The 27,746-nt window shown below is 41.5% G+C and overlaps 2 protein-coding genes across 2 annotated transcripts; one reads left to right on the top strand and one right to left on the bottom strand.

The window, feature by feature from the left end:
- Window positions 1-966: 966 nt before the first annotated feature.
- LOC306952450 (methyltransferase-like protein 22) lies at window positions 967-9,965 on the bottom strand (the record flags this gene model as incomplete). The annotated part of the gene is made up of 10 exons (XM_079543162.1): window positions 967-1,002; window positions 2,459-2,627; window positions 3,444-3,546; window positions 4,359-4,439; window positions 5,013-5,066; window positions 5,605-5,676; window positions 6,264-6,408; window positions 6,492-6,532; window positions 6,907-7,251; window positions 9,836-9,965. The coding sequence occupies 10 exons, from the start codon at window positions 9,963-9,965 to the stop codon at window positions 967-969; spliced, it is 1,176 nt and encodes a 391-aa protein (XP_079399288.1).
- Window positions 9,966-15,270: 5,305 nt separating this feature from the next.
- Window positions 15,271-26,352, top strand: TMEM114 (transmembrane protein 114; the record flags this gene model as incomplete). The annotated part of the gene is made up of 4 exons (XM_079542679.1): window positions 15,271-15,454; window positions 15,934-16,014; window positions 25,645-25,782; window positions 26,120-26,352. The coding sequence occupies 4 exons, from the start codon at window positions 15,271-15,273 to the stop codon at window positions 26,350-26,352; spliced, it is 636 nt and encodes a 211-aa protein (XP_079398805.1).
- Window positions 26,353-27,746: the final 1,394 nt, after the last annotated feature.

Below are 27,746 nucleotides of genomic sequence, written 5' to 3'. Positions count from 1 at the left end.
CATTCTCACAATGCTAAAGAATCCAGCAGGCACAAGAATGTAAGTGACAGTGCACATATGGCAAGTGAAATAAACATAAACACTATAGTACACACAGAATTTGTAATGAGTATAAACATGATGATTTTTGGTTTCATTAATAACACAGAGAACTGATAAATCTGTTATACTTTAATCCAAAAGCTAAGGGGCTGAAAGCCCCATTTGCAGAGGCAAGACATTCTGGGTCACCGTCTTCCCAGCCTCACACGTACACACTGAGAACTCCAATGTTTTAAGAGGGAGGAATACATCACTTCCCCTTCCCATCCTCAGCCTGGCAAGCACTGAATAGCTTAGAATGCCACTAGGACAACCCAGCTCTAAGATTTCTGTGGAACATTTGAGGAGGCTTCAATTAAATGCACTTTGCCTCCTTTCCATTGAGACAGGTGCCCTAAGCTAGAACAATTCAGATAAGACCAACCCAAAATGAAGAGCTAGGTTTCATACACAGATCGCTTAAATGGAAGTCTGTGAATGACAAACAGGGCTTGCCCATAGACTGTTTCACAGCTGTCCATAAATACAAATAACGTGCAACTCTGCTAAGACTGAGAAGTGTATCCAAGTTCAGAAAACTAGAAAGTAACATGTGTGACATCTGCAAATTGGCCACACAGATGAAGGCAAAATACCTCTGTGTTAGAAACTAAAGCCTAAGTCATCAGTCCCAGAGAATGTGCAGCTCTGCGTCACTGCCACAGCTTCTCAGCCAGCACGCCCTCTGAAGATCAATGTTAACCAGTTTCGTAACAGAAGCAAAGAAACCACATCCTAAGAGCCAAAAAAACAAGACTTGCTGAGGTAAGGCAAATCTGCAGGGAGTTAGTTTCTGAGAACTCACATCCAACAGGAAATTTTTCAATAAAACACTACCCAAAATATTATCGTTAGATTAAGATCTTCTATTTTCTCATGTCCCTGTCACGTTAGCCGATCAGCCATGATCTTCCACAATTCCTACAGGAGGGGAAAAATTCATATAGTTATTTTCTCAGATCAGTAGATTGTTATTACAATAAAGCTCAACTTGCACACACTCTCTAATTCACAGAAAATCCATTTACGTCATCTCCCACAACAACCAACACATTATCTCTGAGATAGAACAAGAGAACTGAGTTCTTTATTCCTGCAGTATGATTTTTTTTAAATAAAAAAATAGTATAATTCAAATAATTTCTAAAAATAATTTCACTGGTCTACAAAACCTGCAGGATTTTGACTGAGAATCTTGCTCTTTTTCTTGGTCTATGTTGAAAAACACTTCCAATATTGCTAGCAAAGAAGTAGCTTAAAAATAGCCCATTTATTGAGGACTCCAGGTCTCACAAATGCATACCTTATACACACGCTTCTCAATACACTGCAGAGTAAGGATGAAAAACAGACACTTAGTCTTTGTAGAGTAATTTAGGGTAAGGTTCTTCTGCTATTTTAAAGATTAGTAATCAGATTATTACATCCCTATCACCACAACATCTGGAATTCTGGCAGTGTACTCCATGATCAACAAGAAGACTTCTGCATTTAAAAAAATGTATCTATTTCAAAGGCCAGCAGCCTTCCACAAAAGGTATGTAGAAAACACGTTCACACCTGTAGATATAACTCATCTTATACATGTGTGGACTTATTACAAAACATTCATGGGAAATCTTATGCCTGAAGGTGTCAGCACTAAGAAAAGCAAATTAATCTCATGAAATCGCTGTGAAACCCATAGCCATACTATGCATACACACTGTACCACACAAAACAGTACGCTGGCTCCATGACTGCAGATTCAGAAGCTAGAACAAGACTTGCAAGTTCTCCCCAAAGGTCTCTTACTTTGTATTGCTACAGAAGCTAACAAGCTACTAGCTGGCCTGCGTAACACTCATAAGAGTAGACAATTGGAAAACAGAACAGAGAGGAAACCACGAGTGCTTGGAATGTAATTTAAATAATGTATCTGATACATCTCTAAACACCAGAAGTTTACTACTTGTCAACTTCTCCATATGTATATATAAGAACGTTATTACCTCAACCCTGATTGGGAATTATGGGAATAATAAAACGAAAGCTTTTTTACATTCAAAGAAATGAAGAAGATACCGGTCCATTTTCCAGTCAATCACAAAAATGGTTATTTTACAAAGTCCCGGAGATTGCTCTCTTTTCCTCAGAGGTTAAGAAACAATTTAAGCCACTGAATTGTTCTGTGATAGAAAAGGACACATTATGCCTATTTAGTGGGGGCTGTGTAAGCACTGACAAGAATCATTTTAATATAAGGAAAACTAAATGGAAATAAATAAGAGCATAACATTTGTTCTTCTGTTCTTACTTCATGTTCAGTACACAGCTGAAAACTAATTTCAGATTGCCAGCCCAACAGATGCCATTTATTTTAATGAATGCCACTTACCAACTGCTCAATCCTTTCATAAGTAAGAAACTGGCAGAAATCAGGCTTAATGGGTTCCACACTGTATTTCATTTTTCCATCATGAAGGTTCTCCAAATCATTCAGAGTACTTCGAAAATGACTGTAGGCTTCACACGTAACATCCATCTGTCTTAAAGTGAAATTCAGCCTGGCAAGACAATATTTAAATTAAAACCTTTTTTGTATACCTGCATCTTAAACAGCTATGTAACTTTCTTCAGCTAATGAGAAACTTAGGTCTTCTCAGAGTAATTCCTTTCCACAATTAAAAAAAAAAAAAAAAATAACCCCTTGCTGCCCCAGAAAGCTTGTCCTATCCAAAGTCCTGTCCTGTCAAAAACCCAGTAAGTCTTGGATGAGCCTTTCCATTGATTTTAATACATTCTGGTCCAACAAAATAACTGCCTTTGTTTCTGGGACAAACACTTTGGACCAAATCACACGAATAGCTATTGCTTACATACCTTGAAGCATAATCAACTTACATACTAGTTTATGAACTGACTTCAACATACAGCTACTCAAAAGCACACAATTCCTTGAAAGAAATCACAAGAGCAATTACAACCGGGGGGGGATGTGAGCTAGGAGATGTGTGTATTTTCTCATTCTGAGCCCTTTCACTCTGCTCCATAAGCATAGGACCTCAAAATCACAGCAAATTTTGTCAGACATTACAGAATACATTACGCTGGCCACCTATTAATCTTTATTTGCACAAAGGTTACCTAATGCATGACAAAAGTAAGATCACAAAAGCCACACTTTTCTGGAGGTCAAATTCTGAACTTACAAAAATTACAGAAGTTTAACAAATGCTTGCACTGGGCATTCACAGCAGCCTTCGATCAACCCAGAAACAGAATAATCAGAATCCGGCCATCAGGCACATCAGGGCTTTCGCTCAAGGAAAGGAAAGAATGTAAGATTCTAGTCTTTATGTTAGGGTGTTGGTAATACTTGCCTCTTTTCTATGGCTAGGAAAACTGTGCAAGAATGTTTCAAGTTATGTGTGATTCTATACAGCGTTCTGAAGAAGGCATCTGTCAGATCATCGTCATAGAACACTATGGGAAGAACATGAAGAGCACATGGCATTTACATGTAAGCATTTACTAAATCTCAGGCTTGAAACAACAAGAAGCTTTAATTCTATTATTATAACCAAACAAATCATTACTTTATCTAAACCCCCACGTTTATTATGTATACATGTATTACACATTTAATGGCAATGACCGACCCAGCGACAGTATCCAGTGCTGCTCTTCACAACAAGAAACCTTAAAGATTTCTCTCATGATGATGGGAATCACTTCTGCCAGGCAACTTACAGAACTTTAACAAGATCTCTCTCAGCTGGAAATACCTTACTGCAAAGCTAAAAAATCACATACCATCTTTCTTTCCTTTTTTTTTCCCCCCCACTTCATTAAGAACAGGGAAAAAAAAAAAAAGCCAGAGAGATGCAATAGGACACATGCAGTACCTAAAAGTCTTCCCACACTATGGAGCATACTAGCGCGGCCACCTATCTGTCTTTACTTGCACCAAGGTTATCTAATTCAAGATAAGGGTAGGACAACAACACTTAACTCTTCTGAAAATCAACTTTATCACTTATGAGCAACTTTAAATAATTTACTCAATTACAAATAATAAGGAAAGGCTATTAGATTTTTCAGTATCTTATTCTTCTATTGCTAATTCAGACAGTAAATAGAATACAGACAAGAACACTTGAGGCAGAGATTTGACAAACTAAGCTAAGGATTTGATCTATCACATTTCAAAAGCAAACTAGGTGCAGTTAAGTTGTTCCTCAAAATGCTCAAGCGAGCATTTTTGATTTAAAAGCTTGCTGGTTATGTTTTCCTACCATCAGCTGCCATTATCACAGTGCAGTGGTCATGCAAATCTGCAATCTCTTCTTCAGACCAGCTATAGAGAGCTTCTGGATCTGTAACAAAAGAAGAAAGCTTATTTTTAAACTACACCTTTAACTGTTTGATAGATTAAAAAAATTACTTTAGTAATTTAAATTTAGTGATCAGCTACTCAATAAGCAGAGCAACTCACTGAAGGGAAATCACAGCCTCCCCCCGTTTGCTCTCTGAAGTTCCCTTCAGTCCTTTGCTTTTGCTCTTCCTCTCTTGCTCAGGGCTGATTGATGTGACTAAGCTTCCCTTGACATAAGAATTTACTACCAGTTACTATCCTGCAGCAAGAGTACAGATTCAGTTAAAAACAAATGCATTTTTTGATTAAGCTTCCTCCTGTTACGCTTTCTAAAATCTAGAAGCTTTCTGTGAATATCTGAAAACCAACAAGCCTGTTCATCTGGCAGCGTCAAGTATTTTGAATAAACACCTGAGGCCCAAGAAAAGCTTCGAAAGCGTAAGGATGATTTTACTTCCTTAAATAGTTGTTCAACTTTTTGAACCATTACATCATATTACATCATATTTAACAGATAAAAAGCCTAAAAAGCAAAACAGGATTCATAAACCCTACTACTGCAACAGCTACCTACCAGTGCAGAATTCATCTTTCAGCCAGTCCAGTTCTTTCACTTTAATTTCTCCTCCTGTGGGTGTAGAAAGATCCCAACAGTGACAAATGATCTTTCAGTCAGTACTGAAACATGTGATAAGATATACTAAAAGGATATATGAAACAAATAAGACTGGACATCATTTACAAAACCAGTCATCCACTGACAAAAGGAGAATAAGACAAACTTAATCATCAGAAATATCTTAATTTCTCTTCTACATGTCACTTGCAAGTTGCAAAGTTCAGCCTCTGCAATTTGCACTGTTTACACGACCCTTGGCACCTAAACGTCCATGATCCTCACAATTACCTCAGTGAAATGAACATAACAATGTAGAAGCCACAGCTGGGCTTAACTTCTTAACAGAGAAAGATTGAATATTTTGCTCCTTTCCAAAAGCAGCTATCCCATTTTGAAACACGTACAGATTTCTTGCATCTTTCTAAATGAGTCAGTTCTAACCAAAACAGAAGTTGAGTTGACCTGTAAAAATGCCAGCCAGCTTGCCAATGACTTCTTATAATTCACAGACAAGCAACTGCACGAGTACTGTCTGCACAGCACTTACCTCCTGGTTCCATCAGGTGCTTGTTTAATGCAACATTTTTTTCACACATGGCCAAAAGATCTTCACCAACATCTGGAAGAAAATAATGACAGTATTCAAAATGAGAACATTTCACATGTGCTGTACATTCCTCCGACCTCTCAGACTATTGGTCTCAACTTCTCTCAAACTAAAATTCAGAGCAGCTCCCTTCCCTCATGACTGCTTCCACAGCACCCTTGCTTTTTTCTTTCATTACTAAGCTCCATTACTAAGCACATGTCATGATAAAAGATCATATGTAAAAGATCATATGTTCATATGGTGATAAAAGATCACCATACTATCTATTTTAATCTAGAAAAGTATTTGGTTTTTAAAACACTTGCACCTGGAATTATTGCTGCTTTTTCAATCTGTCATGAAAGTGCTTGCCATTTTTCAATAAACAACAACATATTCACAGAATCACAGAATTGTAGGGGTTGGAAGGGACCTCCAGAGATCGTCGAGTCCAACCCCCCTGCCAAAGCAGGTTCCCTACACCAGGTTCACCAGGTACACCAATGCATTTTATATGCATTGATAACAAATTAGCAACTAAAAAAAGAGCAGGTGATGAAAAAATCCCAGAATGAAAGTACTGGTTTGCGATATTTCATTAAAAATAACTGCCTTACCTGTGCAATAAACTCTGCTAGCAATCACTCCCATGATAATGCTTGCAATTCCTGTGCCACCTCCAAGCTCCAGCACTGTGCAACTCCTGAACGTATCCCGTTTAAACAGAATGTAATCAGCAAGAAGAAAGGCTGCACGCCAGACCTTTGGAGAAAGTAGCAGTTAAACCAGAGGAATTCTGAAGCACAATCCACAAACAGCAAGACAATACAAAGCAGTATACATACTTGTTTACCAACATCTTCTAAGGGGGTTGCCATAGTATGCTCTGTGAAAATGGAAAGAGAATATTGTTTCAAAACACTGTTCAAATCAAGTTGCATAATAGCAAATTTGAGAAGACAATTAATGCTTTCCTTTTAAGTCTAGAACTAAGCACTATTAATTCTACACAGTAATGCTGGATAATGATGAAAACCCCACTCTAATTAAGGAAAGCCATTTCTCCATGACACACAACTGTCCAAAACACTTTTGGAGAAGCGCCGTTTTTAAAGCACTTAACAGTATCACAGTATTACTATGGCTTATTATCTACTTCAACTCATTTCTCTTTCATTTAAAAGACCAACTTAGTTTTTCTTTGTTTTACTTCAGCAGATATTTATTCAATTTCTCCTTGAACATAAGCTTACTATTTACCTATTTTAACAACATTGCTGCAAGTGCATTCTTGTTCTTCAAATGCATTTTCTTTTCCTCTCATCAGAATTACAGGATATACTCTATTCCTCATAAGATCCTCTGTCTCTGAGTCACTGGCTCTTTGAGGCCTTCTGACCACTTCCAAGTCTCCGTCCTCATCTAGCAGAGCTTCTATTCCTTCACTGTTCAATTCCTTTTCATATTTCAGATTATTCCCGTCCTTGTTAGTTAGTTCATCTCCACCTCTGTACTGGTGTTCTCTTTCAGTTGTAGTTTCTCTTGCATATTTCTCAGAGGCCCGATCATCTGTGTTCCAAAGGAATTTGAAATACGACAGGAACACTGCAAGAACATGGAGTGGGAGGAGGATAAAGTTAAAGATTGTATAATCAATGAATATTAAGATGTTATAATTACAAAATAAACAAGAGTTTGGCAAAGCAGATTATGATAATAAAAAGAGACTAGATAGAAACTTTACCCCTATCCTAGGCTCACTTAAAAAACTCCAGCAGAGCAGATCTCTAGAAGAGATCCTTCCCCACTGGTAGCCAGCTCTCAAACAGGTCTAGGAGCACAGCTGGATTGCCTTCACCTGTGCTCCTGTGGCTGACTCAGTGCTCCCCTCAGGTGATCAATCAGAGGTTCAGGCTGTGACTCAGCAGTTCCCATTAAGATCAATGCTAGGGAAGAATGGAATCTATATGCAACCTCCACTCGCATGACATTTGATATGCATTTCATATACCAAAAAATCTAGAGCAGTGAAAGTGTTACAGGTATCTCGGAATACAGCTCTACTTGCTAGAAAGAAATATTTCTGCTAATTCTGTCAGAAGGGATAAATGAAGCACCACCAACATCTGCTGGTTGACTAGGCATCTACTCGGTCACAATTTACATTTTCACCTTACTTAGAAACTTGTTTCAGCAATCAGGAAAATAAATGATGAGATTTACATCCTCTAACAGATCTTCTGTTGAGGTCGATTAAGTTTAGAGAAGAACGAATATCACAAATTAGGAATTATATCAACATGAGGAAATGAACTCTATCTTAACGGAGACAAACATGTTTCAGAAAAAAAAGTAAAAGGAATTTCTTTTTCTACTTTCAAACCCTTTTGAGACTCAAGTAACATCTCACCTTGCCATCAGCTTAAAGCTGCAAGAGGCAGCACAATAAGCAGTGTGCCTCCTGTCAGCTTAGGTTGGACTTACTGACGCTTTTCTTTTTTTTTTTTGCCAAGAAAATGTCTATTGAAAACAGCCTACACCAGCAGTATCTAAGAAGAATTTCTTGGAAATGAGTTCACTCCCACCAAGGGGAAACTGTTTAAACTGTTTGCCCACTATTGATTTCAACAGTTTCACAATTTATGGAGTTCTATTTCAGTTGCTTCAGAGATATCCGAAGTTGGACATACAGTGTACTATGGGAACATGAGAAGTCCTTCTCTAGAGATCATAACAGCTAGATCTTACAACAATCTTCACTGTCTATCCAAGCACAAGAAATTTAGGACGTCAGCTACTGTTTGTATGATAACCACATTAAATGGATTTGATGAATTAGAGGATGCAATCAACATATCACAGAATCATAGAATATCCCAAGTTGAAATGGACCCTGCTCTCTAAGTTCACTCTGATCCTCAGAATTTCAAAATGGAAAATTGATCCAAATAAGCAAGGACTAAATCCCCAGGAGATCCTCTAAAAACAGCAAAGTGGTGGTGGCAGATTATTGCTGGATTTTTTAGAGTAGAAGCTGTCATACTACAACCCAGCCCTGGTATGGGAAATTCATTTATTTCTTAAGACTACGGACACTCAGAGTACATAAATCAGACTGTCATGTTACTGTGTTGAAAGGTTCTTTGTGCCAAGGAGAGTCACATCAAACTAACACTAAGACACCACAGTGACTGAACACCTAGTGGGAAGGCAGGGCCGACCCAGGGGAGCTGAGGTGCATGCAATGTATCGGAGTGGATGGAAGGGCAGCAGCCAGGATCCACCCATTCCCAGACCTCATCTGAGGGTAGAGGCAAGGGTATCTCACTGGAAATCCCTGCCTACCTGAGGCCTTCCAAGGGTACATAGATTTTTTTTCCCTTTGTTTCTGTACCCACGGCTGATGCATTTGGGCATATCCTCACTTGCTGCAGCCTGTGACTTTGATACCCTGTTATCATTGCTGTGCTTTCCGCTGCATTATAGTGTTACAAGCACATTTTACTTACAGCTTCAAGGACATTTCCCTTGACAACCTTATAGAAACCTACAAGCTGGTAAAGGCAGTCATTTGCCAATTCATTTCCACTAAGGGCTTGATTCTTTCATTTATATAAATCAGTCAAGCTCATTGCTATATTCAGATTTGTTGTAGCCCATTTTTTAAATTAAAAAAATACAACAACAGAACAGAAAACAAAGCTGCTGGGTTCCTCTGGAACAGATGGTAAATCATCATTTAATGATTTTATAAAAACAAATGAATTACTTATGCACTTAATTCAAGTGGCAGTATTTAAAGCTGCTGGTGTCTCACTTGTAGTCTATATGCAAGACACAAACTAACTCCTTAACATGATCCTCAAAGGTGCTGTCTTGAGATTCTAGGTAAAGGAATAAACACATAAAATTAAGCTTGCACAAATACTGATGTTACTCCTTCTCAGAAAGTAACTTAAGCTGTTTTTTTCTGTTCTAAGATGGGCTATCTACAAATCCATATTAATAGTTTTATGTAGCTATTTTCATGAGAAGAATCCAGTTAGCCCTCTTCCCTCTGAGCAGGAGCAGTTCTGCTTCTGCTCAGAGTAAAATACATAATGATTACTATCAACCAATCAAAGGAGCACTAAGACAATACAATAGACTGTAATTAAAACACAGTTCCATCAGTCTAAACATGCATTACCTGGCTGCCCAACCGCATTCAATCGTACCATCAGATGACTTTTGTTGGGACAGTGCAAGTGCACGTCAGAAAGGACGGTGTCACTTTTGAACGTGAGGTTATCCATCTCCTTCTCCGTGACATCTCCCATGGTACGTCAGTGAGAGGGACACCTATGGGGACAGCCGCTGTCGCCAGGCAGCCCACTGAGAAACACAGCTGCCATGGAACTGCTCTGCTCAGCACAACCTCATGGCACAGCTTCCAAGGCCTCGGGCAAGCTGCAGTCACGCAGTCTCCACTGCGCCCTGATGAGATACGGGGCTGTGCGTGGGGGTCTCCAACCTACAAGCAAACACAGACAGCTTTCAGCTCGGTAACACTGCCCTGCGGTGTGAGGAAACAGCTTACATCAACAGCTAAATTACAGGGCTGCAGTGTTGCTTTTGCAATGCTCCAACAGCTACAGTTCACCACAAACACCACACGCTCCAGGAAGGCACACTGCTCGTTAAGTTGTGTTAAAAGCAACCAGCCATGCCGTGATAAACCAAAGAACCCGCAGAGCCGCGCAGTGAAGGCTCCCTCACACGGCGTGGCTCCGTACATTTTGTACAAGTAATGTCTCTTCCTGGAAAAACCTGGCTCCTCTCACGTGCCCCCACCAGAAGAGCAATCGGTGAACGTATCCCGCGTGTCTCTGAGTTCTCTATTTTTCTCCACAGAAACAAACAGCAACCCTCCTCGCTGCCCCGTGCCCGCGGCTCCGCCGGTTCTGTTCTAAGCCGCAAACATTTCCCCTAGAAACAGACACAAAAAACCGACATTTATTTCCCCGGACATTCTAAGAAAGGCGTGTAAAACACGAGGGCAGCGCAGCCGTGAGGGCAACGTCACTCCGGCTCACACGCACCGGAGCAGCACCGCCCGCCCGCCCTCACGCACACCGCGCCGCCATCTTGGAGCCCACGGCTCCTTCCGGCGCGCGGCTGACGCGCCCGCCCCGCCCTCCCCGCCGCCATTGGGTCAGTCAGAACGAACGGCCTCCATGGCCGCCTGCCTGCGGCCGCCTGCAACTGCAGTAAGCAAATAACGCTCTCCAAAACTGTGCCATGTGCCTATGAGAGCTACATAAGACACGGGATAAAACAAGAATACCCTGACACCAAAAAAGCATTCAAATTAGAGCAAATACTCAAATGAATTCCATCTCGTTTGGCGTGACATGTGGAAGGACAGCCGTTGGAGTTGGCGCGCAGCCTCGAGGCATCACAGAAGAAATCGGGCACGTTTATGCTTTCACCAAGAGCAGCCATCTTCCAGCAGCTTTTTCAACTTAACGTACTGCGTGTGAAAAATATTTAAAGCTAAGTGCAACTGAGTCACATCAAGTCAAGAAGCAAAATGATATCGTCTCATTATGAATGTAAAAGCAAGATTTTTAAAAAATATATACTCCTGGTTGAACAGGTTCTTGCAATACCATGGCTGAAAATTGAAGAATTTTGCTTGTTTGCTGGGTAAGAACAGCTGAAGTGACACACCATCATTTTCCTGTACTGCAACTGTGACTGTCAGAAAAGCCAGCAATGGACAGAAAAATAGAAAACTACAAGTTCTGCAGGTTCAGAAAAAGCAACTTGTCAGTTCATATACTGTTCATAAGCACTTTGTTGTTAGGGAGCCAGCAGATAGCGAGCAGTGGTCCTTCCCCTCTGCTCGGCACTGGTGAGGTGGTACGGAGTGCTGTGTCCAGCGCTGGGTCCCACAGAGAGAGACCATCGTAAGAAGGCGAGGGTCCACTACAGGGCCGTGAAGGTTTGAGGGGGATGGAGCACCTCTCCTGTGAGGAGATGGAGAGAGCTCAGGCTGTTGAGCCTGGAGAAGGCTCAGGCAGATCTCATCCTTGTCCATAAATATCTGGAGGGAGGTGCAAAGGGGATTCAGTCTCATAAAGACATCTCAGGTGACGGTACAGAGGACACAATGAACTCACAGGTTGTGTATAATTGCGGTCCAACAGACATGCAGCTTTTCCACAGTACACTGCACACTGAAGAAGTGATGTGATTGATTTCCCCATTCATAGTTCTAGCCTTGCAATCAGCACAGACACTGAAAATAACTGGATTTTGTTGAAAGATACTCAGAAGTCTTGCTGCTGATTATATTCAATTCAAGGTACGTTCTGATCTGATGCTTTAGAACAGGTATCATGAAAGCTGAAGAGCCTATGGCAGCTGGTCTATTATTTTACTGACCCATTCCCTATTCCCAAAATCTCACTAAAGCAATATATTTTGTAACAGTAATAAAAACGGTAGTTTAAAACAATAGCTTTGGGTCACATTATAATGAAATAGACAAAGGAAAAAGATTTTTCTAGGCTTCAGATTAAAAGAGCAGCTATCAGAAAGGCCACAGGAGATCACCAAGGAACTAAGTATAACAATAAAAAGCAGCTTAATATCTTGTTTTTCACATTGACATTTATGTGTGTGCATCCAAATTTTTGCTCTTGTTGAGTGCAGAGTAAGTGGTGCTATGGGCACAAATACATATATTCTTTTAATAATTTTATATCTAGTACCACACATTACCATACTGAATTAATATCTTATAACACTGACAAATGTTTATCCTCCCAATCCATTTGTGAACTGGCTGATAGAGATTACACTTTCTTCATAAGAGAAAAAAGCATTAAGGTTTTTAGGAATTGCATGTCCAGGCAGCACCAAGTCCCTTTGTTTAAACTGCTTTTCCAAAGCAACTTAGTATTCTTTGCATGCAGCAGGGAACAAAATTAGAACTACTTGTTCCTACCCTAATGCCCTAACCACAGTGCCCTTGGATGCCCAGGCTATTCTACTCTTCTTATTACAGATACATTAAATCAGAATGAAAAGTGAGAGCATGTACCAGTAAGTAAAGGTGAAATCTGACTGTAACGCTATGATCGCACCCTGTGTATTTCTGCAATAACGACAACTATGATTAGCATCTGCTGGTATGCAAAGTGCTTTGAACTTGGAATGAATAAAAAGACTGTTATAGAGATGAAAAATCAGCAGAGAACTTTGTTTTGCTATTCAAGCACATGACACCTCGGTGCTGGTCAGCAGGTTGAAAATCCCTACATCACTGCTTGAGGTTGAAAAGTTCATGAGGAGTCAATGAACAATAATTTAAAAGGGCAAGTGCAGCTGTCAGCTTCTGTGTTTCCATATTTCTTGAATATCTACTTCTTCCCAGGGGAAGCTTGCCTCATCCAGCAAGAAAACCAAATTACAAGGCAATGACAGCAGTGCAGAGCTAAACCCACAGTGATTTCTTTTTCATTAACTATTTTGTGGTTGTTTATCAGAAACATTCACTCTCTGATTATAGCATTATTCTCCATGGGATCGTTCAGTACAAGAATTTGCATGCCTTTGGCACCATCCCATCAGGACTTCTCCCATCCAACACAGGCAGATTTACATAGAATATTTTCTGAGGGAGGTCTGTATGTCACATGTCAGGTGGTTCTTAAAACACACCCAAATTCTCTTTAAGCAGGAGGAAAAAAGCAAACTTAAGGTGAGTGAAAAGCCCTCTCTTATGCTCAAGCATACCAAATCCATAAAACACAGAAGCACCCTGATGCATTCAGTAGCAATCACAAATCATTGTCTTTTAAATTGGGATCTCTAAGCTAGATTACAGGGAAGAGCTGCAGAAAGGCATTTGATGCTCGCATGCTCTATACCAAATGCTGTCGTAAAGTTTTAGTAAAGACTTCAACACTGATTAATGCTCCAGAAAGTAAGAGAAAATTCCATCCATCCATTCTGCTCATTTCTGCCCACAACTTCTTTCCCATTCCCCGGCCCACCTCTGGGGCTGGTCAGTCTCTTCTGAGATTTTTAATATAAAATTAGGCTCTTTGAGGTCAGAATGCTGCATTTTGCTACGCTGCACCCTGTGGGCTATTAATTATCTGTGATATCTGAGTAGCAGGTTGTACACAAAGGGTACTGCTCCTTCTCCACGAAGATAATTCTACGTTAAAATCTAAGCGCTTCCTACACTGAAAACCCCAGTGTGACTTCCAAGTTTGTGTTATTTTTAGAGATCTCAGTAGATTTGTAATTAAATCTCTGGTGAAGCCAGCCTGTGCCACTGGCTTCTTCCTTTCATTATGGACCCTTTCTCATGAATACATGAAGATGTTTTGATGAACTGGGATTCTTTTGCTTTCCGACTTTGTAGAAGTTCATTTTGTTTTTCTTCTCAGCATGAGAATGAATGCCTGCAGATTATGCTGATGTGGAAATTAAATCTTGAGCTGATATATTCTTGACATTAGTTTTTCTATCATCACAGGGCATAAAAGGATCAGGAGCTAGCAGGTCTAGCTTTTGTTTTCTGTAAATTTAAGCCAGACAGATTCTGCAAGGACCTCCACATATTCTGACGACTAAAACAAATTATTTAGTAATGTTCCTAAGAATAAGCACGTCTAGAGCTCTGTGGCACCAAGCTTAGGGAAAACAACTGTCCGGGATGCATGTCACAGACGTGCACCCTGTGTGGTAGCATTATTCTGGGGCCACTTGGACCTACACAGCTTAAGTGCTGCTGTTTCATTCTGTGACACCCTTTGCTTTCCCTTGACATTAACTGGAGGAGGGCGATGCAGGCTGGTTGAGATGTGTGGTTGGCTCAGACCTGAGAAGTGAGCTGATGAACCATCTGCTCAATGCATGACGCTTGTGGGGCCAAATAAGTTTGCAAAACAGACAAGTTTGGAGTCCCAATTAAGATTCGTGCCCCAAAGCTCGTTTATGTCTTATTACTGGATCAATGAATCTAATGAAACATTTCACCTTGTTCCGCGAGGCTTGTATGGCTTCAGTCATCCGATAACAACAGCTGCTTAGTTTGTAGAATGACACCAGCACTTTCATGTATTACAAATACACCTGGGGGAGGCAAGAGATAATAAAAGCTCAGAATAAAGATGCAGTCGCTTCTTCAATCTTCAATCTTCAGTTGTGTATTCCAGAATGGAAAGACTATTATAAACGCCAGCAATGCACATCCTTGTTTGGAGTTGCACAGCAAAACACAGGCAGGAGTGATGCTGATGGGTGTGTGTAAATAAACACGCTCTTTCCAGGAATATTTTCCTTTGAGCTTATCCTGGACCGTTTAACGACTGGGCGTTACTTAACGTTCCCCTGGGGAGTCTGGGACGAGTTCTGAGCAAGCAAGCAGCAGAACGAGGCTCCCTATGGAGCGCCCGTGCGGACCGCCCGGGAGCCGCGCTGCTGCCTGCGTGCCGCCGTCAGCGGGACCCGCCGTGCCGGCACCGAGCGGCACCGCGCGGCACCGAGCGGGCACGGGCATCGCCTTCTCCCGCACCGCCCTTCCCGTCAGCGTGCATCTCCTCCCGCGGTCCGACGGGCAGCATGAGGGTGAGCCTGAGCGTCCTGTCGCTGCTCGTGGCTCTGGTGGGAGCCTCCAGCTTCGTCTTCCTCGTGGTGGCCATCGCGACGGACTTCTGGTACATCATCGATGCCTCCCGCCTGGAGACGGCCGCCAACGGCACGGCCGCGCTCAGCTCGCACTCGGGGCTCTGGCGGACCTGCCGGCGTGAGTGGGGCGGCGGGGGGGGTCCCGGACCGCGCCGTGCCGATGCCGTCCCCTCTGCTGTCCGTAGCCGGGGGCCGCCCGCCCCACCCGGGCTCTCCCTCCACCCACGGAGGACGCCCGACGCCTGACTCCTGCTGCTGGGCAAGGGGGCACGAGCAGAGCGGATTTTCTGTTCTCGCAAAGTAGTTCGGCATTAACTTTTAATTCAGACCAATTGAATAAGCGTTAAACATTTAGAAAGGAAGAGATCTGTTTTCATTTGGCTCAGGGGAAATTAAGGGGAGGAAGTACAGCGGGGTTAAAGCCATTCCAGTGATTGCCGATGATGGAAACAGCGTATGCGCCACCACACAATGCTCACTTTGTATCCCTAAATCGTGGCAACATATATCATTATGTATTTGTTATATTATTGCTTATGTATGATAATAATCTTTAGCTTAACGTTTTTCCTATTTATTTTTCCCCATCTATATCAGTTAGGAGCAAATGCTACCCGTTGATCAACCCCTTCAGGCACGAGAATGCAAACATCACCGACTCACACCGACAGCTGTTACGTGAGTAATTTCTGTGTTATTTCCCTTCTTTTCCCCCACCCTGGGCCACGCTCATGCTCCCAGAGCTGCTTCAGAGGGGGCTGTGAGAACTGCACTGTACAGTCACTGCATGTGGTCCTTAAGAGGGATTGCTGCTGGCATAACCCTCTGCTTGATGTCAGGTTCAGCCAGTTTCTGTCAGAAGAGCACGTTTGTGCTGGGGGGGGGTTACGGAGGGTTCACAGCTGTTATAAAAGAAAGGCAGGAATGTTGAAGATTCCCACACAAGAGTTTAATTCCTGGAAACTTGTAAGCATACTGTTAAATTAATGTTTAAGTCAGTCACTTATCTACCTTGTCATTGGGATCCATCCCTCTGAAAAAATATTATGGTACAGGAATTTAAGAAAACAAATCAATAACTGAAAGAAGCATTAATGCTCTGTGAAGAACATCATGCTCAAAAGATTACTTGAAGTTTCTAACTGCACAATTGATGTTCTTTTGCTTTAGATTCATTTGTCAGAATCAGAATGTTTTCAGAATATTTCAGAACATTTTCAAATCCTTCTGGGCACCTTGTAAAAGATGAATTTGCTTCTTTGCACCACATTCAGCATGACACTTTGCTCATACAAGAGCTTGTTTATGAGCTTCCTTTTTTGTATACCTATCCTCTCTGATTGTTTTCCCCTCACAAGCAGAACACACACACTTATCCTGTGTCTTTTCCTCAGAAACAGCCATTTCCCTGAGCACCCCACGACACAGCCAGCAGTGCAGCCAACGTGGCAAAGTAAGCCCAGGGCTACTGATGTAGTGCGGCTGTGTTGCTGGGAAGTTTAAGTAGAAATAAGCAGCATCACCACCAACACACTGACAGGTTGGAGCCTAGCAGCACAGACCATCTCTGCACTTGGAAATAGAAAGGTGCCATTTTTTTCCACCTTCCTTCCTTAAGACAGAGGGCTTTAGCTTCATGATGATGGTAAAAACTGTGAAGATAACTAACAATGATTGAAGATAACTAACAATGATTGTCTCCTGCATCGCTGAATCCTTTAAGGAGTTCAAAGTTAACATTTAATTGATTAAACCTAACCACACCAATCACATTTACATACGGGCACCTCGACCAGTGAGGTCAGAAGTTGCCTAAAATGTCAGGACAACATTATGTCCGTGTTTGCAAATGCTACATCTGTAATTCCTCTCACATAAAGAGGTTTTAGATTACAGCTCCTCAGTGAAAGCTGAACTCTGCTAAAACAGAATCAAAACTATTCCAGAGCTCTTTATTATAAAAATGACGTTGGCTTGGAAACAAAGGACACCTCTTTGGTAGTCAGGCAGGGTAAGAAAAGAGCGGATATGTGAAAAAATTGGATCCATAAGTACACATACAGACTCTTCAGAGCCTCAGAGATTTTGTCTCTCACATCAAACACCACTTATAGTTTCTTAGGCAGAGCTTGCAAAGATGCTTGCACGCTTTATTATGAACAGGCATAGCCTGCCTAAAAATGAGATATAAGGGCACTTTTTAATTAAATGAACCTGTTGATTTGATTAGAATACCCAGCAAAGAACTCTGATGTTTTAGACGCACAGCTTCAATGCAGCTTCAGTGGATTGCACAGCAATAGCAGCTGCACTTCTAGGAAATACAGACATTTCTAAAAGTGCCATCTGGTTTGGTATGGATGTTCTACTTCAGCCTTGTATTTTTTTCTTAAAGTCTTTTCTGACTGTGGTTCCTGGATCGTATTTAGGCAGATCTGGGCAAACCTTAATTGACAACAAATTTTAACTAGGCTTTTGTAGGACAATTCTAGCATCCTCAGTTCCAGCGTTATTAGGGTAATTCAGGCAATTTCTTCATGTGTTGCTATGTAGGACAATCCAGCTAACTGCGCTGCCTTCATCAGTCAGTTTAAAAAAACTGTATTTTTTCCTGTGTTCATTTGTGGATGTCAGTGTGAATAACACTCACACGGAATTAATCTCAATCTGCCCAGAGGTGCGCTTGCTTTTCTCACTGTTTGATTGGCAGACTGAATTTCAGCAGCTCTGCTAACATTGCGTGTTCCTCGCCTGTTATTCCCAAAAAGCTTTAAAGCACTGTCTCCTAGTGCAGGCACTTAAGTCTCTCATCAGTAATCTTGCTCTGCTTTTTTCAGTGTTCCTACACTCTTTCTGGCATGACGTTAATAGACATGAGTGCCAAAAAGATGGGAGAGAGTCTGTACCTGCGTGCAGAGAGCTGGGTCTAAGTGAAATAGAAGGGCTGGTCGCTGACAGAGGACAAACCCCTCGTTAGAGAATGAAAAGCCTTCGTTTTCTCTCCCTCCACATTTCCAATCTCTCCTATTCATCTCCAGCAGTTTCCTTGCAGGCTTATCGTGCTTCAAATAGAACTCCAGACAAAACAGAAAAATTGGGCATTCAAATTAAAGTTCCATTCCACCAGCAGCATTACTCAGGCAATCAGACCAGGTCTTGTTAACCCTGAGAGTGCAACGTATTTTTACATCACTGCAGCACCTCTGAGCTGTTTCTTTCATGGCTCAGCTACAAGCATGCCTTGTTCTGTACATTAAGCTCCCAGTTCTTTCCTCACCCCTCCCTTCAACTGGACATATGACATAACATAGACCCTCTCACCCCCAACCTCACAGTGTACAAAATGCTTTCAAACTACAGATTACTTCATAGGATGATTATATATATAAACATTATATAAACAAATATATATATATTTGTTTGAAACACCAGCCACTGTTTAAAGAAGATATGACCAGACTACCTACCACTTGCTTTTCTGACATTTCTGCATTTATAAAATGTTTTTCTACTGCAGGTATTTTCCTCTGCTCCATACACAGTTTTATGAAATATTGTGAAAAGATACATTTCTGAGGGAAATGCCACTAAGCTTTCATAATGTAACTATCATTTCCTTTTTCTGGATCTGCTCTGCTAATTCAGTGTAATGAAAGCCTGTCCATTTTGTGCAGAAACAAAAAAGCCTATTGTGCTTCTGGGCACTTCATTACAAACATGGGTTTTGACAACAGCAGCCCAGGGTGCAGCAGGCTTTGCACATCTGAAAGGCCTGAAACATTCTTGTGTTGAGCAAAAGTGCTTGAACCTGCCTAGTACTTCCCCAAACAATTCCTCAATCAGAATGACTGAGCTGCCTCATCCCAGAGTCAGAGCCAACCCAGTCACCCATTCAGCAAAACATGAAAGAAGTCAATCCTACCACAGTCACCAACTGGAACAGCAGTGGCAGCCAGAATGAAAACATCGCAGAAGACAGCAACAGAAGCACAAGCAGGTGAACATCCCTAATTTCTTCTGCGTGTCTACAGACAACATTTTTTTTCTCCAAGTTGCTCTTAATCTGTGTGTTGGTGGTGCAAAGTCTTCTACCACGCTGGGACATCCAATCAAAAGGGATTCAGCAGTCAACTGACTGAGCACTGGAACACTGGCATTGCTTCTGCTCCTACCAGTGCCAAATGGACAGATTACAGCGAGAGCATCACTTTCCATAACTTTGACACTCACTAAGGTCTGCTGGTGACCACCAGGGCTACAACTGAAATCTGTCAGCAGAAGCAGCTCAGATGCCTTTCTCCTCCATGCATTCTCCTGTGCCAGCTATAGGAGACAGGCAGGAGTTTGTCACTGGAAGCCAAGTCCAGCTCTCACAGAACGGTAAGAGTTGGATGCTGCTGACCTCACAGGAAGCAGTGTCAGGAGTTCTGAGCAGCTTTGCTGTTTTCCAGGATAAGAAACATAAAACATTCAAAATCCCAGGATCAGATTCAGAGAGAAGGAAATGGGTGTACAGAAAGAATGGCATTTAATCTATTGAATTTTTTTCTCCCACGAGTTGCTGTAAAATCAGTTCTTAAAAAAATAAGTTTCACTGAAGGAAAGGTTACTTTTAGGGAATTTTGTAGTAAAAATATTTTTATTTTACCAAACTTGGCATTATAAGCAGTAATTACCCATACAGGCTTAGATGAAGATGCAATCTGAGCAAAATGGACAATTTTATAAATATTTTAAATCAGAATCCAATTTTACTCCAAGTTGAGCCCTTCCTGTAAGACAGATCAGCCATCAAAAGAACAGAGCAACGAGTCAGCTGGGGACTCACACAAACTCAGCTTTTTGGAAACTCAGTGTGTTCCTGTGTGCCTGCTATGGCTGCAATGACCCCTGCCTGCTAACACAGACTGCTCCTGGAGGCACTGAGCTACCTGCTGTGCCATCTGCTGATGGAAGAAAGCTGTGACAAAGTGTTTTTCCAGTGCATGGTAACATTCATTAAATGGTGGAGATTTGTGCGTGTGACTTCTCTCCCTATCCTTTTAAACTAAACTGTCACAAAGATTTTTAGTCTTTTGGCACATTAAAGCAAATTCGTTTCCGTCAAGTAATGCGTTACAGAAGAGACCATTTTGGGCCAAAGATGAAACCAAATGAAAAAGTATACAACACATAATTCCTCTGAACATTTCTTAACTTTGCACCCCAAGCTGGAGCTGCACCCATTTACACAGCAGAGCTAGAGTGAGTGTTACAAAAATAATGCAAGAGAAACTACTGCTAGCTATTACTGGCTGCATAGTTTGCCCCAACACCAAAAAGCTGCATTAGGTACCGCTGGAGATCCTGAGATTTTGCTGACTATTATGGCCAGAGAGCGATTTTCCATTACAAGTCACTTTTTAGTGCTCTCCTTCATTCCTGAGCTATCCTGTGAAGATCAGTTAACCGCTGACGTTTCCACTCACGCTCCAGTGAAAGGAAATGCTCTTCTTGTAAAAATCAATTCTGGAGCATGCAGCTGCCCATCCACAGCTGCTGAAATTATTCTCCCCAGTGTATTTTTTTACAGTCATTAATTTACTCAGACCCACAAGGCAGCAGACAAGTTAGCACTTCCTGCAGGGAAGTTGGTGCATCCTGTAGGAAAGCAACCTCAGCCATAGAGGCAGTTGCTGAGTACCCCTGGTGTTATCATGTAACAGCTGCCTCAGTTTCTTCCTCAACAAAATAAGTTTAACAACATAGTAAAACAAGACTGGATTTCCTCACAGTGCATGGACCTCCAGTGGTCAACCAGCTGCATCCACTCTTCGCCCTGTTCATAAGTCCTAACTCATCTTCACTGAGTTCAATATCTATACAGGATGCTATCTATACTGATTCTTTACTTGCCATCTGTAGCAACTGGACAGATCAAATATGATGAGAAAGATGCTACAATACAGGTGTGATCACAGAAGGACCAGCATGATAGAAAGATGCTATAAAGGAAGAGAAGAAGATTGCTCACCTATATCAAAAGATTCCAGGTTTGCAGGGGAAAGCTTCACCAAGGAGGGATCTCCAACCAGAGACCTTCTCCAGTGGCAGTCAGCCCTTAAATGAGGTCTAAGAGAGGTGCAGCCAGGCTCCACCCCTTCTGGTCACACAGCTGAATTGCCTTCACTTGTGCTCCCAGGGCTGACCAGGTCCTTTCCCAGGTGCTCAGTCAGTGGTTCAGGCCAGGACTCAGCAGTTTCCATACAGCTTTGCACACACCTGGGGAGTTTACAGCTCTTGACAATTTTTTCTTTTGGCTTCAAGTTGCCAGAAGGAACCAGGTAGGGCTGGAGCAGCTGGCAAGAGACAGTTTGCAAAGGTCATGTGTAATAAGGATATACACAGAAATTCTATCTTCAGTGCAGTGGTAGATGTATACCTAAATAGATGTTTTGTTTCTGAGCAACAGTATTAAGATCAGAGGGGTTTCAGTGAACTATTTTTTTAGTGCTTGCAGTTGATATTATGGTAAATTATGGTATATATAAATCTGAAAATCTGAAACAACTGAGCATCACTTCAGCTGAGACTGAATAAGTGACAGCTTCTGATGAACGTTCTTATTTTCAAATGCCATTACAATCATAGCAATAGAACATGAACCCTGCTATGCTGCTTGTGTTTAGCATTCTGTCTCTTCCTAGCACTGAAGGGCTCCATCAGCTCTCACCCGTACCAACTCCAGTATCACTGTATTTCTACAATCTGCAATTTATTTCTCACTTTAGCTCAGACTTGTCACCAGGGAGCAACACAAAGCTGACACCCAACATCCAGAGCTCAGCTCATTCTCCTGGGACACCCTCACCTTGCGAGCTCTTCTCCTTCATCACCCGTTCACTACTGAATGGGACTTGGTGCCCCGTGTTCTAGCCCAGAAGACTCACGTTCAGCCACAGAGAGCAGTTGTCAGGCTTTCTAAGTGTGCTGATCCACCTGAGCCCTGCCAAACCTCTCCAGAGCAGCCCTGCTGGCTGCGCTGCTGCCAGCGTTCTGTTGAACTGTAGCTTTACATGCAGTGCTTTCTTGCTGGCTATTTAGTTACTGCTGAGGAAGATGAACAGGTCTTTAATTAAGGTCTTCTGAGCTGCTGTCATTTGGAGTATTTCTGATGAAATGACTATTGCTTGCTATCACAAGCTGTGCAAACAAATCCAAAGTTAGTTTGAAGCAGTGGAGCTCCAGCATATTAACAGGAGATGGTAATAATGCTGCTAGACCTGCAGCTGGTCAGCTTTGATATCAGCCAGTTTTTATAGTTCATTCCAGAGATATCTGTTACGCACTGCTCATCAACAGCTGTGCTGAATCATAATTTAGAAGTGCCTGCCAAACTCACAGATCTGGATACACCCTGCAGATGTCACTCTTGCAGACATTTGGTCACAGCTTTGGCTAATAAGCTTAAAACTATATGAAGAAGCATTGAGCAATTTGAGTATTTTCAGTCCATAGAAGTGGAGTGGTTTTTAAATGTTTGCCAGTTTTACAGTATTGGATCTTTTTAGCTCTACCAACAGGGAACTCAAGTGCTCGTGAGAAACAGAAGTGGGAAGACGAATGATGCTCTACAGAAAGTGCACAGGCCTTTTTCTTTTGCAAAATGCTTGCTCCCCCCCCCCCCCAGTAATTTTATCAAAATGAAGCTTTACACAATACACAACCTGTGTATTTCAACATAACCTAAAAAAACCCAAGAAAATGTTTTACCTCAAAATTTAAGTTTGAACTTTTATCCACAGATGATTACTGGAGGCAGAAATACAGTAAAGATGTTTTAAGTCATGTCCTTCTATAAACTAATTCCCTCCCTCTAATCAAGGCATATAATAGTATAATATCATATGCCAGATGACATGAATTCAAATTCCTGAGTGGTTTCCATGGCAGCATTTTCGAATAAGTTTCACAGGCAGTTACAGACAGCATAGAAGAAGCACAAGTGAGTATTAGGTACTGAACTGGAATACTGGAAGTGATGCAAGTGCTGTTTAACCAGATGCAGCCCGTTAAACATTTGATTTTTTAAACAGCTGCGGGTGATCTGTGGGGTTTGTGGGTTTCAACTGAGATATCAAACTTATTTTTGCTGCAGAGGGCAAAAAAAAAATCAGTTATTCTGCCACTGCATGCAGTTGTCACAGATCATTAATGTACTTTATGACTCTCCCCAGGATAATACCACGGTATGGATTTGTTCTCCTTTTGGCTCAAAAGAAAGTGCTCTGAATAGCCTCATCTTCACTGCACTTGTCCTAGCTGAGGTTACAGTCCTAACTGCTGCAGTTGAAATCACAGCACAGACGGGAAGTCAAAGGAACACCATTAGTGCTACTGTCCTCAGGTTTGATAGCAGCAGCCATGATTGGTGAGGGACAGGTGGGAAATGACAAAGCCCAGTGGCAAGCTTGCTTATGCGGCTCAACATCCTGCAATGCTGGCTCTGAGGACTGAGTCGCACCATTCTTACTCTTTTCTTGATAATTACATCAAATTTTATCCACTAGAGGACTTTTCACTTCCTTTTCTCCATTTCTCAGGTCAAAGCAATGTCTAAACGACAACAAGTAACAGTCAAAACTATTGGAACTCCTTACATTAAAAAAATATCTGCTAGGTTTGATCATACTTTCCCTCAAAGTACTTTGCTGGCTCATTGGGAATATCTGAGAAGGTTCTTCAATCATTCAGAGCTGAACCACTTACTATGTCCTTGACGCATTACAAGGCACTGTGAGGCTTTCAAGGTCACTGAAATGGCAGCTCTGTTCTAGAGCTGAACCAAGATATGTTTGTTTTTACTAACCTAAGAACAGATTCCCTTTTAATTTACACCATTCTTCAACTTGCTTCAGTGACTTTACAGTAATACAGGTGAGGAGAAAGAGGAATAAGTTAAATTGATTGTTTTTTCCAAGAAAGAGAAGAACCGAAGATTGATTTGCAGAATTTTCTTCTTTGTAAAGAAAGTAGCAAGGAACTAATATCTTCAGTAACAATGAATCCTTACCCAACTAACTAAAATTGGTGTTGCAGTATTCAAGTATCATTCACAAGTCACAGCTGCAAAGACACAGACTGAACTAACTTACTGAAAGAACAAAGCACAGAAGCAATATGCTGACCCATGAGTACATCTTATCTTTCTACTTATATCGAAGATAAGCTGGATCCTTAACCAGCCTATATATCAGTGGTATATATCCACTTGAGCAGGGAGTTACAGTTACTGATAAAGAAATAAACTGATGATTGGCCCATACACAAACTCCAATCCCTTAACTGACTGATCTTCCTTAGGAACTAGCTGATGTTCCATTGCTCCTTTGGGAAATTAAGTGGGGCACTGAAGCCCAAAGCCATTCAGAAAACACAACGTAAGTTCTCCATTCTGAGTAACTCTGCTCTTTACTCTGCTCAACCCCTAGTAAGAAATAAGAAGATACCAGAAGCTGATGCATTCGTGTTTTTGTTATTATTCTAGAAAAGGTTGGGTTGAATATGTGGATAGGCTATGTGAGAAAGAAGAGAGACAAAGATGGTTTATTGAGGAGAAAACAGCATGATACGAAAAAATACACAACAACCCTCTGTTTACACAGCTATTAAGATATTACAGGGATCAATAAGAACTAATGTAAAAAATGTAATACGAGAGGAAGCAACCAGTGTAGGATAATGTACTTAGTGAAGCTGCTGTAGAAAACAACGACAGACATAGAATTAGAGCTGGATGGGAAAATGTACCTGTAGTTGTTCAGCTACAAAGGAAAAGGTCAACAATTTGGTAGATCAGTTTGGCAGAGGGTATAGGACAGACAGAAAGCATTTAACCAGAGTGCTTGGTAGACTCCATCACCCAAACTGAACAATACCTCTTACTATCATACGTACGATTCAGATAGCCAGAACTACTACTTAAGGTTGCAAGTGACTACCAGATACCCAGCACACTACCTGCTTTCCAGCTGGGCTTGATATCCGAGAAGAGTTTTATTGCTTAAACACATCTGCGCTGACATACCCTTTATCACCACAGTCTCTGAATCAGAGGCCATGGAGGACCCACCTGATGATACCTTCTCCTCCATACTGTGTCCCACCTATTTAAACTGAAAGCCACAGAGATAGTTCAGCTTCTTGTTCTTAATGCTCAGAATAAGGCTCTGATGCTGATTATGGGATCTGCACTCAATAATTATTAATGCATCAAGTGACACGATAGTAAAATATTAAAATACTAACACTCTCCATTTTTTTCTTCAGACATGCATGGGACGTTTGTCATTCTGATGCCTCTGAGCCTGATACTGATGATTTTTGGAGGAATGACTGGATTTATCAGTATTCTTGCCAGGGCATATCTACTGCTTCTAATGACTGGTCTGCTTTTTCTTTTTGGAGGTACTATATCAAACTCCTGGCTTAATGGATGTAAATAATAAGAGATTATATCTGGAAAACATCACTTTACCTTTTGGAGAAAAATGTTGAGCAAGACTTTGCTTTCAGAATAACACAGCTGTTCATTTTGTGTCTCTTCTGTCAGGACCTGACAGTTCATTTTCCTCTCGCCCTTCCCCCAAAACAATTTTGACTTGATTTGAGAGGCAGGGGAAGCCTTAATGGTAATCTACCCTGAGTAGATAAGAAGGAATGGCAAGGATGCCCAGAGAGTTATGTGAGGACTTTTACTTTCTGTAGCAAATTGTAACTGACCGAATTTGTTTTTCTTACCCAGCTCTGGTTACACTTACCGGGATTGGCGTCTACATTGCATATTCAGCTGCTGCCTTTGAAGAAGCTGTCTGCCTCCTGAGGAGTAAGGACGTCCTGGTAGAAATCGACATCAGGTTTGGCTGGTCTCTGGCACTGGTCTGGATCTCTTTTGTTGCAGAAGTGATCACTGGGGCTGTGTTTCTCCTGGCAGCAAGAGTCGTCGGCCTGAAACGGCAGCGTGAGCAGGAGTTATGAACAGCAGGTATCATTGCAACAACAGAAAACTCTGAAATGTGGATTCCTTGGTTTGGTTTGGTCTGGTCACTAAGGAGAATAAAAATGGCAAGACTGTGACTGAGTAACTTGCCAGCTGCCATAAACTCCTCAATATTGTCTACAAAATACAAAGATTCTGATAAATCAGTAACATTTCTAGTGTTGTCAGCAAGAAAACCTTTGTGACTTTAGAAGAAATCATGCTGCACTATCAGTGCAAACAATTTCAGCAGGCAGCTCGTGCAGCATCAATACACGTTATTTAGAAATTTTTTTGCTTTCTCTTCTTTCTGCTACCCCTGATTACCCTGCAGAACAGTCTGCATGGTCCACTTTGCTTTTGGTTTCCCTTCAGATACTCCTGATACGTATGCTAGGTAGCCTCTATCACATGTGATATATGATGCTTATATACCTGAAGTCAGGTAATGAGCATGGAGGCTACATGTATTCCATTAATACTGCACATTTAATGTGGCTTTGTTGTTCAAAATAAAATCAAATGTAAAGGTCCAGAATAAGAACTTCACAGTATTAGGAGAAATTCAGTGATCATCTCCAGCACTACAGCATGGCTAGGACATCCAATCCATGTGCACCTTCCACATTCATAGGATCTTTCTGTTCTGCCTCCCTGAAGAGGCTATTCTCTCTCTTCTATCACTATCACACTATTTCTTTGTGTCAACACACAAAAATGTGACAGTTTGAGAGACTGGAGAACTCCAGAAGCCTACTTTATGCCAGCTACGTGTGTTGGCTAAGGAATCACAATCACAGAATTGTAGGGGTTGGAAGGGACCTCCAGAGATCATCGAGTCCAACCCCCCTGCCAAAGCAGGTAAAACACCGCTTCACGTTATTTATTCAAAAATCATTACTTAAAGGCTGAAAACAAAGAAATGAATCATTTTCTAAAAATGAGCTTTGGTGCTGTAAAAAAAAATAATACAAAAAATGAAGGCCTAGAAACTGTGAATGACTTAACACTAGTTATCCTCCAGACAGCATTGACTATGGCTGTGAAGCTCTTAAGGGCAGTGAAATGGTGAGTGTTGTATTTCAAGAGAAAGCTATAGCTGCTTCTCTGGATGTTTTAAGAAAAGACTGCAGCCAGCCCACATCTGTCTGATGCTCCCATCACATAGATGCTACCCATCTCTTCCAGCTTTTTATCAGCTTTTTCTTCAATTCTGTAATGCAGAAGATGCAACTGATACATTTCCCAGTTTATACTTAGCAAACCTGACGCTTTAATTTCATAAAAGCAATAACACGTTTGTGCTAGAATGTGTTTAATTTGTGCTGGAAGCTGCTGAGTAAAACCAAGCACACGGGATGCCTGAACTTCATCTTAAGAACTAAGCAATCTA

The sequence above is a fragment of the Tetrao urogallus genome (assembly GCF_951394365.1).
Source record: "Tetrao urogallus genome assembly, chromosome: 15".
Taxonomy (NCBI): Eukaryota; Metazoa; Chordata; class Aves; order Galliformes; family Phasianidae; genus Tetrao; species Tetrao urogallus.
Note: the sequence above shows the minus strand (reverse complement) of the source record. Positions and strands in the feature narration are given on the sequence as shown.